At 41.2% G+C, this 12,873-nt stretch overlaps 1 protein-coding gene across 1 annotated transcript in view; it reads right to left on the minus strand.

Moving 5' to 3' along the window:
• The window catches only part of TM9SF3 (transmembrane 9 superfamily member 3), a 300,030-nt gene that overhangs the window by 191,945 nt on the left and 95,212 nt on the right, over positions 1-12,873 (minus strand). The window contains exon 2 of the mRNA XM_078643122.1: positions 8,594-8,789. Coding sequence (XP_078499248.1) covers positions 8,594-8,789 — 196 coding nt within the window. The remainder of the gene's footprint in view (positions 1-8,593; positions 8,790-12,873) is intronic.

Here is a 12,873-nt window from a genome sequence, read left to right on the forward strand (position 1 = left end):
TCCAGCAGCATTTCCTACTTTTGAATAACTCAAGATGGGACTTCTCACCATCCCAATTGTACTCTATCCGAGTGGCCAACAGAGATGCCATGTAGCACAGACTGATAATACAGATTGAAAACCGCAAATCTGCATCAAGGCCTGCAATAGGAGCCTTTCTGGATCACATCCTTATGGTCCACCATAAAGGTCAATTCTTTTCGTCCACTTTTCATCTTTCTGGTCCTGCTCTCAATACAGACATTATAATGTCTCCAACACTGATTCAGAGTACCTGAAGATTTGACTCATGGAACATAGCAGGCATGGTTTCAAAATTAAACAATCTTGATTGGATGTGTTCCATAAAAGGCTTTGATATAATTTGTTGCCAGGAAACATAGGCCACACATCCTCAACATACAGACTGCTTTACCTCATAATTTACCCCTGCGATTCCTGCAAGCTCTGGTAAAGCAAAGGGTGGGCCGAATACTTTGGACTCACTTTTATTCCTAAGAAGAATTACTTGGTCAGACTTCGTTTGACCACATTTTCAAATAGTGTGGTTTGATTGCAGTCAAAATATGTTTTTGTTAATTTTTATAATAACTTTAATTCTAACTGAGTTGATATTATTAATCTACGGAGCAGGGAAATAGAGGTGTTTGTAAGTAACAGCGATGGCCAGGTATCTATGGTATGGATGAGGGTTTGTAATAATCAACACTGCCATCTATCAAGTAATAAGTCCTGTCAAATAACAGGCCCCCTCAGGAGAAGGTTTGACCCGCTTTTGGCATAGGGACAAGCTATTCTTCAAATATTGTTTGGTGTTTACCTTTTATTCATTCTCTAATTAAGGCCAATATTTATTGGTAGGGATCAATACAATATAATTGACTTCATATTGTTTTCATGGGATGTGTATGGATGCTTCCTTCATTTAAAAGTATTTGATAATTTTAGTGACAACATTTTAAATTACTTACTGCAGATTCTCTACCGCTTAAAAAACACAACTTAACCTACTTCCCTTGATTGCGGACAAAAATAAGGATGTTTTGTTGAGATGGGACTGAGATGATGAAGGAAGACTGCTCTCCAATCTCATTTTAAGTAATAAAGTTGTGTTTGCCAATGCCTGGATGAAGAAGCAGACCCGAATAATATGGTTAGGTTCTATAGCACCATACGCAGATCTATTAGGGAGCTTTTAGTCTCTTCTTTTACAATATTGCAGACCGAAGCTAGTGGGATGGTTCGATTTGCACTGCTCAAAGGCACATGAAAATCTCATCAAATGTCTTAAAACCGTGCATAAGAGCATGGAGAATGTAAACCACTGTAGGAGAACTTGCAAGCGGGCTCTTGCACACAGAAAGAAAGCCATTAGAGGAGATCCTTGCGAGTCCCTATTAGCTGCTACTGTTCATAAAGATTTTTAAGGATTCTTCAGAGTCTGGCCTTGATGAAGTGATATCTACCGAAAAGCGGTTAAACTGTTTTATTAAGGTCTACTTTGGCTCAGCTTTGAATGGTGAGACTTCTACAGTCATAGGGGACAACGTAGCAGGGCATTGTGAAGGTTTGACATAAAGCTTCAAGATTAGTAATGTCTGTAATAAATAGGTGCCCTAAGTATAAGGCTCTGGCTCCAATTAAGTCACAGCAGACACATTCAAGAAGAATACCACTTTATGGGCCCCCCTTTGACTAAAAAATGGGGAAGGCACTTTCTAGGTGTGGCCCACCTCAATCCTGGCCACTTTTGTTTACTGTGCCTTATTTTTAAAAGGGCACTAAAGGAAAATGTTATCGCCCAATATCCCTCACTGACTAAACAACACATTTATGGGAAGAATTACTTTAGACTACCTGGGGGTGAGGGCCCTTACCTTTTAATAAACAAATACACCATAGCCAAAGAGAGGGGGGCTCAATTTTTCTTTCTTAGACTTAAGTTTGGCTTTTGACCCTGTAAATTTATTCCAAATTCAGGGACATCATGCCCGATATGGGAATGGAGGTTCATAGTGTTTTCTTAAGCAATTGCCTAATGAGATGACCGCTATTGTCATATGTGGCCTGAAAGATGAGACCAAAAACCTTTCAAAGGTGTGAGAGGGTTGCTGTGCTGCAGGGCTGTATGTTTGTGTCATTTTTATTCACACTCTATATTAAACAGGCTGGAGAAACATCTGGCCACCTTGAGCATAGATCTGACTCAAGTAGGTACCCCCAAAAGACCAGTGTTGCACTACACTGAAGATGGTGTACTCATTGCCAGGACCCAACTTGGTTTAGAGATTGCTGGATTAATTTTCCAGCTTTCTGGCTGATTCAGACCTGACAGCAAATCAATCTAAGACTCATAATGTTCTGTGGAAATAAAACCAAGCTCAATATATTGTAAATAATCAGTCCTGTCCCAATGTTTCCTGAATTGGGGGTCCTATTCACAGATAATTCGAGCTGAAGTCCTCTGGGAAAAGCTAGGTCACCTGACTTTGTAAGAAGAGTGGAGGCTCTATTCAACTTTGCCTGGAAAGTGGGATAAAACCTCTCAAAAAATGGTCGCTGTATATGAATCTAAATGCATTTTGATTGCCACCTATGGTGCAGGACTATACAGTCATTCAGAAGATAGAGAATGGGTTTATAAGAAGACTGCTGGCAGTCCCCCAGAGCATGTCTACTTATTTATGCCATAAAGGACTGTGGCTGTATTATCGTCCTGTATTATCAGGCTGCATAAAATTAGACAATGTTACGAAGATTCCAGGGTTAGGTTAATAAATGTCATAGTCTGCATATGTCACAACTGTTCATTAATCGGGAGGCAAATCTTGCAAAAACAAAAGTAAAAGTTTTTTTTTTGCCTAGTGCAGTAATGCTAGAGACCACCATCAACTTGAAAAGCAAACTTTGATAAACCACACGCTAGTTACTACCACCAGTGGGTTCATCTGGGTCCCAAATAGCCACCATAGATATTTACTCATGCGACTAAGGCTGAATACTGTAGATGACATGGTTGTTCTTCAGTTCCCATCCTATATTTTGCTAAGCTACTTATATGTCCCTGTGACTATTACTACCCTCAGACTACAATGCATGTTATGCTCTTTACAAATTTTATGTATCTCTTAGGAAATATTACATGATAGCAATTCTGAGGTACCCTACTTTAAAACAATGCAGATAAGCCTTGGAATTTTTTCAATCACTGCCTTCAATTTATATTTGTTTGTCAGCATCTAAATACAATATGCAATCAAAAGTAGGACTACCCTGCGAAAAGAGGACCGCTGTCCTCGTCCGCTTTGTTACTTATTATGATGTTTGCACATAACTTATTTACCTTGGCTTAGTATCGCCCAACTCCAGTCGAACCAATCTTGGATTTAAAAAACAAGGTTTAAGCAAATTTTAATTTAACTTTTCAGTGAACTGAAGAGCATTTTAACTTTGCTTTTTATCAACAAGTGGTGTCATGAGTTGGTCTACATCATGCTTTTTAATGTACGTTTGTGTCCTTAATGGTTAATTTGTTGATCGAATGAAGAATATCAGACTATGATAACAGCGGTATGCAGAATACCATCATTCCCATTATTTTCCAGACTATACTCCCCATCAGAGACCGTCCCCTCTGGTAAAGGCAAGTTTGTTCTGTCAGTGACAGTCTTATTTTGCAGGCTGGGAAGGCTTTTGCCTCATTTGACTTTAGTATTGCCCCAAGAACTTCTCTTCTCTTTGTGCAACCATGTTCATGGAGAACTCCAATTTGTTGAGTGCTCCTATAACAGTATTGTCCTGGAACTGTATGAACGATTTTGCCTTTACTACCCAGTAGACTAGAAAGGAGTAGACCTGTATCCCCCTCTTCTCAAGGATGCCCCCACTACAGCAAGCCGCTTTGTGAACACCCTTAGTGCAAACTTGATCCCAAAGGTAGTATCATGTACTAGTATGAGTACCTTGTCCATGACAAGCCTCAGGAACTTCTTTTGTCTGGTGTTCATTGGCACATGTAGGTAGGCATCGCAGAGGTCTATGTTTGCCACACAGTTCTCCTTCCACAATACAAGATGACTTCTTGCAGAGTGACCATCTTCAACCTTTTCATCTTTCTGAATTTGATCAAAGTACGCAGATCCAGCAGGGGTCGGAGGGTGTTGCCTGGTTTTGGTACCAGGAAGTAAACTGAATAGATCCCTTGGTTTTCCTTTCCTTCTGTACCCTTTCCATTGCATGTCTATTTAGGAGGCCCTCGACCTCTTGCAGTAGTTGCATCTTCTTGTCTTTGTTGCAAAACCTTGTCTTTGGTCCTATGTTTGTTGGGGTTAACAGTTCTATACAATAGCTGTGCTGTATTAGGTTTTTAATCCATTTGTCAGAGGTGATTATTTTCCGTTCCCTGAAGAATCCTCAGAGTCTGACCCCTATATGTGCTGAGTGGAGGAGAGGGGCTTGATGTTAAGTCAATTGCTTTGATGCCCGCTCATAGCGGAAGGGCACCTCTGGCTCCAGATCTACATTGAAAGGGCTGCCTTTGTGCGCTAGGGTATTGCCGCATAGGTGGTGCGTTTTGTGAGCTGGCTTGGGGCCCAAAGCTAGTATGAGTTGTGTTTGGCTGTGATTCTCCCCTTTACTGAAGCCCTTCTTTGTGGTGGCTAGCAACTCAGGGTCCCCTGAATTGGAGAGCTCCCTTCGCCTTGAAAGCGTTGCTACCCTTTTTCATTTGCTGCAGCAAATCAGCCGATGCTTAGCCCAATACGTTGTCGCCAGTTGACTGCAGATTCAGAACCGCTGCTTACACTTCCTGTTTGAACACTGAACCTCGTATCCATGCATGTCTCCTCAGGGTGGAACCCTTGCATAGCTGTCTGCTCGCTGTATCTGCCGCATCTAGTTAGGACTTGAGGCATGTGTTCTAGTCTGCCTTGACCTCTTGGGTGAACTTTTTTTGCTCTGCCTTTGTATTGGTCCAGAAGATGCTGCATCAGCTCCTCTACTTCCTCTCCTTGTTGGTGAGAATATATGTTAAGGTGGGAGTTAGGAGTTGGCGATGCATCGAGTCACTGCTGACCTCTCTTATTTTTCTCATCATCATCTCCATCTACATGCTCTCCCTGTCGAGTGGTGGCCCCTGGGTGGTTGGACTATTTGCCCTTTTAGGTGTGACGATCACAATAATGGAGTCTGCCCCCCACACTGCCTCTGATGGAAGATGGATCGTTAGATGGATTGTTTGAAGAATGCTTGTACTTCTCCACTTCTGGCGTAACCGTTTTTGCTGGCTCACTGAGGGCTTCTCGTCCTGGGTCCAGGACCCTTGGTAGCATAGGGAGAAACTGTTTTCTCTTCTGTGCTGGTAAGAGAGTTTCCTGTAAGAAGCAGGACTGTTCCTCATCTAATTGGACCCCATGTGTGTCTACTGCCCCTTTGACCAGGGCGTTTTACATTGCAATATCATCTGGTGGAGAGGCCCTGCTGGGGTAGCTGTCCACTTCTTCCTCAGTGGAGTCAGCTTATATGTCCTGCAACCTTCAACAAACTGACCTCCTTTCTACTCACAGAAGGGTTATTCTTCTTATGCCTCCTAGAACCTATGTGTTATTGAAGGCTCCAACTCCACTGCTTGCTCTTTTCTGCTTGGGGCTTCAATGTGATGCGATATCCCTTGAAGGAATGGCGGCGTAAGCTCCACTAGCTGTACCTATTGCTCTTTTTTGCTTCGTGCTTCAATGTGATGCAATTTCCCTTGAAGGAATTGTCAAACTCCCTTTTCTTCTTCATGATGGATTCCATCTCTGCTTCAAGTCTGCGCTTTTTTATTTCAATATTTAAAATTCTTTGTTAGACGTCGAGCTTCAAGCCATTTCTCTATGGAGTTCATGTCTTTTCTTGGGGCTCTTTTCCCTCCAGCACAGATTGCCTTTTGGGTTCAAGGTCAGGTTTGAGAACGTAATGCCAACAGTGTCTTTCAGCCCAGGCACAAGGGGCTCCTTACGTTTATGCTTACCCTCGATCACCCTTTGTTTTGGTATTGGGGTAGCTTCTGATTTAGAGTTCACATGTTTCACCTCAGCCTGCACCTGTGTATTACCTGGAGCTTCTCTGATGACTCCGACATTTTCTTCGAATTCTCCTTCTCTGTTGCGGTGACCCTTTTGTTGTTTGTGTCTTCACCCAGCACTACTGATGTCTTCGAGTATTTCCTAATCACTGGAGAGGCCAAGGTCTTTAAACAATGTTTTTGCATGTGCCATGCTGTAATGTGCTCACCTTAAGACCCCCCTCCACTCCCCCGTCTACATGGTCGTCGGTTAGAATTCTGCACATGTGTAGCCCTGGGCATTGTGGTTTTTCCATAAGCAAAGGTTGCAGACCTCGTGGCTGTCTTTTTGCACTTATATATATGGTGACACTTTAAGCGAAAAATAAAGGTAGTATGCTTCATCCTCCTATGTACACTGACCAACCCTTGTGATAAATTTTCATCCAACTATTAGTTGTTCTTGGGGGGAATCTTTTTTTTCTCAATGTCATTGCATCAACCTCTCTGTGTTTTCCCAAATATCCCACAGTGAAAAACGCGCCTTTTGTCTAAAATCTTCTGCACTTTTCGCTCTGCTTCCAGACCCAATGGCAAAAAAAAAATCTGAAGATGGCAACCACGCCATGGGGATTGCTGTCACAGAAAGAAGACTAAGCTCCAAATGGTTGCCTTGACCCAGAGGGGAAAAAGAAGAAGAAAAGAGACTAACAAGATAAGTCTTGACACCACCTTTAACATTGCACCGCATATGATTCCAGAAAACATTAATTCGGCAAAATAATATTTTTACTGATAATGGGAACTTCCTTGTCTCCAGATGATATAAAACATCTAGGGTCCATTTCTGATACAAAACCCGGGTACCCCTTCCATTGTTTGATGATGTTTTATCACAGGTTACTATAAATGTTTTTATTGGTTTCGGTCTTGGGTTTGCATCCCGCAGCAGTTAACCAGAAAGCATTATTGCATCCATTTTTCATAATCTTATGGCTGTGTTATTGTCTGGTTTGCATCGGACTCTAGTCCCCTGAGAGAAACCCTAGTGGTCCAGGGGACGCCACAGACAGCATGGTATAGTCCAAAGTTCAGATGTCTTCCAATGGACCCGGAGCATCTGCGACAGGTGGCTGACATTGGTGCTAAGAGGGTATGCTCACAGAATTTAACAAATTATTACCGAATGACCGAACACAGCAACAGGCAAAGATTATTTCATAGACACAGAATTTCCATTAAAGTGGCTTTTTATTCACCCAGGATCTTGCCTTGCAAACACCAATATTAAAGTTTCCTGCAGACGACTAAAGTGTGAGCAGCTCAAAGTTTCATGGGTTTCTTTGATCTAAAAATACAATTTTATGACGGGATGCTCTAATGACTTTAAAATGGAAGCAGACATGTCTCTACCTACGTAAACCATAACAGCTATAGGTCTAATGCAGCAAAGTCTCACCAATGCTGCATATGTTTTCACTCAACCATCAGCTTTAAGTATAACATAACAAGTATATTTGTAAAGCACGTGTTCTCCCTGAAGGGTGTCTTGAAGCTGAAATAAGTTTGCTGTCACCCAACTCAATGGTTCAAATGGTTAAATTGAAAATGGAACTGGAAATTTGAAATCTAGTCAGCCAATCTTCTCCAAATATCAGCTTATCACTTTTGAAAACATGTACATTTTCATCTCAAGCACATACTTTCCAATGTTGGTATATTAAAATATTAATTCAACAAAGCAAAAGCTTCTAATTCAGTAGGCTGAGCTGTACTCAGGAGTGCTACTTACTGGTAACTGGAGAGCTACCAGTAGCTCACAAGCTGCTCGTTGGAGAAGCATGTTCTAAATAACCAGTCATAATCAAGACTGTGGCTCCACAGAATACACTTCATGGAAATGAGCTGCTTTGAATTGTAGCATAGTTAATAGTCAAAATTGTAACCATTATTCAAAGAGAATTTTAATACAATTAACTGAGGGTCCTATTTCCTTTGTTTTAAGAGATCTTAAGCTGCTTTAAATTTGACAGTATGTCTTTTAAACACAAGAAAAACACTTTTCTTGTTACACCTCTTGAACACGAAGACCGTACATTCTAGCTCGAAAAAAGATGCTCCTGCTAGGGACGAAAGAACCACCAAAACAGAAAAATAATCTATTGTCACTAGAACGTTTCCATAATGCACTCAAATTAATTTTCTTGGTGTGTGTGAATGTCTATCTGCTGCAAGGTTTGAACATACAGGGTACAAAACATTCAATAACACTTGTGGAGCAAGCTCAAAAAGATCCACTCAGCTATGTTTAGGAAAAACATGACTAAGACATGTACATTTTTAACTGCAACCAAATACCTTCAAACGGTGGAATGAAATGTCATTAATCGTACAAAAAAGGAAGGCGGCTTATCTTGGAAAGCAATGCATACATTTTATATCATACTTTTACAAAATTTCATTTTGTACATTAAAATGTAAAGAAAGTAAGTTCCTTGGATTAAATATATTCCGAAACCGATTTCTCAAAAATAAAATCAGAGTTCTTACCTTTAAATTTGATGTCTAGACCACTAAATTCCAATTCAACTCCTTGCAGAGCTTCTCCTAGTGTTTCGTGGTAGTGGCTAATACTTTTTTTTCTACCCACACAAAATGGAAGTGAGAAGTATTTATAAGTCTCTTGCCGATTATGATATGGTCCAACTGTATTCATCCATAAGACAACTTCTTCTTTGTCCTGATACTAGAAGAGAAATTATAATGCAATTTATAAATTTCAGTATGAAAGATAACTTTACTTCTGTAAACTGCTTCTCAATTAGTAAGAAAATCAGTACATGCTACAGGATCATACATTTGGTTTAACTGTGCAACACAAACGCTGCTAACATAACGCTGAGACATAACACTGAGACATGCACACTAAACCCAGCAGCAATACCCTTATTTCTCTTATAATTATACTGTCCATTGAAATGAGGGACGCGACTAGAACCACCATTTATAGCAGTTACAGCGATCAGCAAGCGTAGCCCACCCATATTCCTGTCTTCCTGCTCCAATCTAGGTTTCTAGGCCATTTTATCCACTCACAGTATAAACTAAGAGCAGGGTTATCTTAGGGAAGGTAGCGGAAACAGCAAACTGGATATTTAGAGGAAACATGCTAGTGAGTGGATGTCTTAGCCAGAAAATGACAGTTCTTATTTTTAATTGTGATATCAGACTTATGTTCAGAGATTCTAGTTTTTACCATTCTAGTTGTTTGGCCCAGATAACCTTACCAGTATGAGCATTATACCAAATACACCACATTACTGGTCATGCAGGTTGGAAAATGTTTCACTTTTTTACCCATTGTTGGACGTTACATTTGCTCTCCTCTAATCACATTAGTACACTGTGCACAGTTTACAAAGGTACATATACCTTTAGATTTAGATGTAAAGTATGTCGGATTTAGGGCTTTCTGTATATCTGCTCTTACCACTTCGGTAGTATATTCCTGTTCTTTGTGTACAAAAGATCAAGTTACCTACCCTTGGTAATGCTCTTTCTGGTGGATATGAACTGCATATTCCTCACCTTGTGTATCCTGCCAGTCACCAGATTGGATACGCATATTTTTCTCAGCAGTGGTCTTTTATGCTGGTAGGTGCTGTTGTGTGCCTCTGCTTTACCTTCGTTACACCCCGGAAGTGACGCGGGAGCCACATACATGCATCAACTTAGCAAGCTGATGTCACTCTCTTTCTTGAATCGGTCTGCCCAGTCGGACACAGTGCTTATGAACTGTTCAGATGCAACAGTATGCAGATCGCTAATCTGGAATCTTTTTGTGGATGGTGTGGAGTTCATTCCACAGAATAGAAAGGATGGAAGGCGGTGAAGAATCAGCGGTTAGAGTAACCACCAAAACAAGTAACCGAAGGTAAGTAACTTGCTACTCTGATGGATACTTCTAACCGCAGATTCCTCTCCTCATGAATAGATACCAAAGCAGTACCTGATAAGATGGATGGTCTGAGGAATGGCTTTGTGAATGTATGGAGTGACCATCCATTTCACAGCCTGACAGATATTCAGAACAGAAACTCCATTCCAATGCAGTGATATCAGGCTTGGCTCTGGTTGAATGAGCTCTCAGACATTCTGGGGTCTGCTTCTTGGCCAAGGCACAGCAGATGTTTATACAGAAGACTATCCAACTAGATATGGCCCTCTTCTGCACTGCCATGCCCATTTTCATTCAAGTGAACCCCACAATTGAGCCTCCATCCTATGGTCTTTGCTAAGATCGATGTAAAAGCTCAGAGCTTCTTTGGGATGCAAACGGTGGACTCTCTCCTCTTTCGAGGGGTGAGGCAGAGCATAGAATGCTGGGCAGGTGGTGGACCTCCAACATGAATGGCCTGCAAATCCAACAGACTGAGGTGGAAGCTGGGTCTCTGCCAGATACCAGATACCAGAGTCCACTGATTTCCACCTTACCCACATGACCTCATCAACTCAGCAGAGATGGGTTCGTCATCACTGTCAGCTCCCCTGGGTGGAGTAGAGAGAGAGAGGTCTGCTGGCGATTCAACTGTGGTCGGTAAACCACCACTGCAGGCCCTTTGCAGTCGTGTCCACATCCTGGATGGAATCTGACAGGTTACCTAGGTGCTGAGACCAATGAGACTGCAGATCCCTCTGCAGAGCCTGGACGTTCCATCACACATAGTAGTCATGGCCCCTTGATATACCTCCATAAAAAAAATACGCCGTCCTGAAATTTTCATTTTTGATTTGTGTTTTTTTACCATAGAGAAGTAATTTAGCTTGGGTAGACATTGGTAATCCAAGCCAAATTTTTGGGGACGATATTTTTGAATATAGCAGATGAGTTGCAGTGATGATGAAATATTTCAGAAACCATGAGGCCTATATACTTCTGGTGGCTCTATAATGCTGTGTTTAAGCATCAGAGTCGTTTATTTTAATATTGTTTTTGTTTCAGTTATTCCCTTGATTCAAATTTGTAAACATGAGGAAGCAGGTAGCGGCAGAGGATCTTTGCCTTCCGACAGTGTGTTGCTAACTACAAAATCTGAGGACTCCTTCAACAACAACAAAAATGTGTCATATGCCAAACTAATCTAAAAGAAAAGCTACCATCAACTGTGGCTTGAAAAAAGAGAGTTTGAGATGCTGCAGAAATACGTCAAGACGAAGTTCACACAAGATTGAAACTGATAAATGAAAATGATCAAATATTTTATCATTGTAACAACAAGTACTACAAGTCGTATACAATGGAAAAAATACTTGAAAAAATGTGTAAAAAAATAGCAGAAACAAATGAAACACAAGAATCAAGTCTTCTGAGAAATTGACGACAACCAAACCCAATGCCCATTTACTTAGACGATTGATGTCTATCCCTTGTCCACCTCCAACAACTGATCAGAAAGCAGAGGGTCTTCAATGCGTCATCTTTAGTTTAGCCACAACAAGGACCAAAGGGATTGACAAAAGAATGAAGTACAGAGTATGTAAGTCTCGAAGGGCAAACCTGTTTTTCTGCAGCTAGTTTTCTACAGGATGACGTTTCAGCCAAGTAGCTGATCTAAACAGGGAGGCAAATGCACAATAAACTCCCAGTGACAACTTAACTACCAGCCTTCAGTTAAGTTTGCACCCTTTTTAAAAGCAAATGAAGTTTTAAAACCACTTTTGAGTGCTGGCTACACATTCACACTAAGTGAGAGCAGAGCAAAAATGATCAACATTTATGAAAAGGTGTTGATCCATAATAATGAAATTAAGATTTCTCTGGTTAGAATGTACAATGACAGAATTTATTTTTGTCAGTCTAACAAACAGAATGAACCACATATGGGGTTCTCAGCTGATTTGACCTGACTTTTAATAGGAGACAGAGGTGAACTTTGTTTAACATCTAAGCCTATGTTCATTACAAAAAAAGGGCAAATAAATCTTCGCAAACATTTGCTGCAGTAATTAGTACTATTTAAGAAACCACTGTACAAGTGACCGCCTTGAGTCATGTTCAACCTAGGAAATGTAAGGCATAGTCAAGCAAACCTAAGCTGTCTAAGTTGCTGCTCAGACTGAGCATAACACATGGTAATCCTTAACATAAGAGGGAGAGGGAGAGGAAGTAGTGGATTCTGTCTCCCCTAGCAAGTATCATAAACAAAAGGAATCCACAAAGTGGAAGGTGGTTGCTACCACAATGGTGGGGAGCAACCAGGGTTGTTAAAATACCCCTCACACACCAACAGGCCCCTTGGTGTCATGCTTCATCATCGGGGTCTTCGCAAACCTCTACGGGATGCGGCGTGCTACGACTTCACGACTACGCAGGAGCACTTTTAAGGTGAACTATGTGTTTGGTGTGTGTGGGTAAACAATGTGAGTGGTGAGGTGAAGGTGAAAAAATAAAAAATACCTGGCACGTGAGTACTGAAAAAATTTTATTAAGTCTCCGGCTGGTATTATTAAAAGAGTGCTGGGATGGTTGTGGTCTACTAATTAGGGTAACCCAAACATGTCAGTGCGTCGACATGTTTCGGAGTTTGAAGAACTCCTTCTTCAGGACGAGGATGTGCACTACTTATCCCCACCTTACTCACATGTGTGTAGATTTAAAAGTGTGCTCTACAAAAAATGGATATGGTGAAAATGTACCTATCTATGTTTAAAGTAAGGTCCGTTGCGCCCAATTGGCGATTCGAGACACTTATGGAAAGAGGTTACATGGCCTCATGAGCCACAGCCGTCGGAGCCGCGTGAAGAGGGAGGAAGTCAGGAAGCCCTGAGAG

The sequence above is a fragment of the Lissotriton helveticus genome, chromosome 5_1 (genome assembly GCF_964261635.1).
Source record: "Lissotriton helveticus chromosome 5_1, aLisHel1.1, whole genome shotgun sequence".
Lineage (NCBI taxonomy): Eukaryota > Metazoa > Chordata > Amphibia > Caudata > Salamandridae > Lissotriton > Lissotriton helveticus.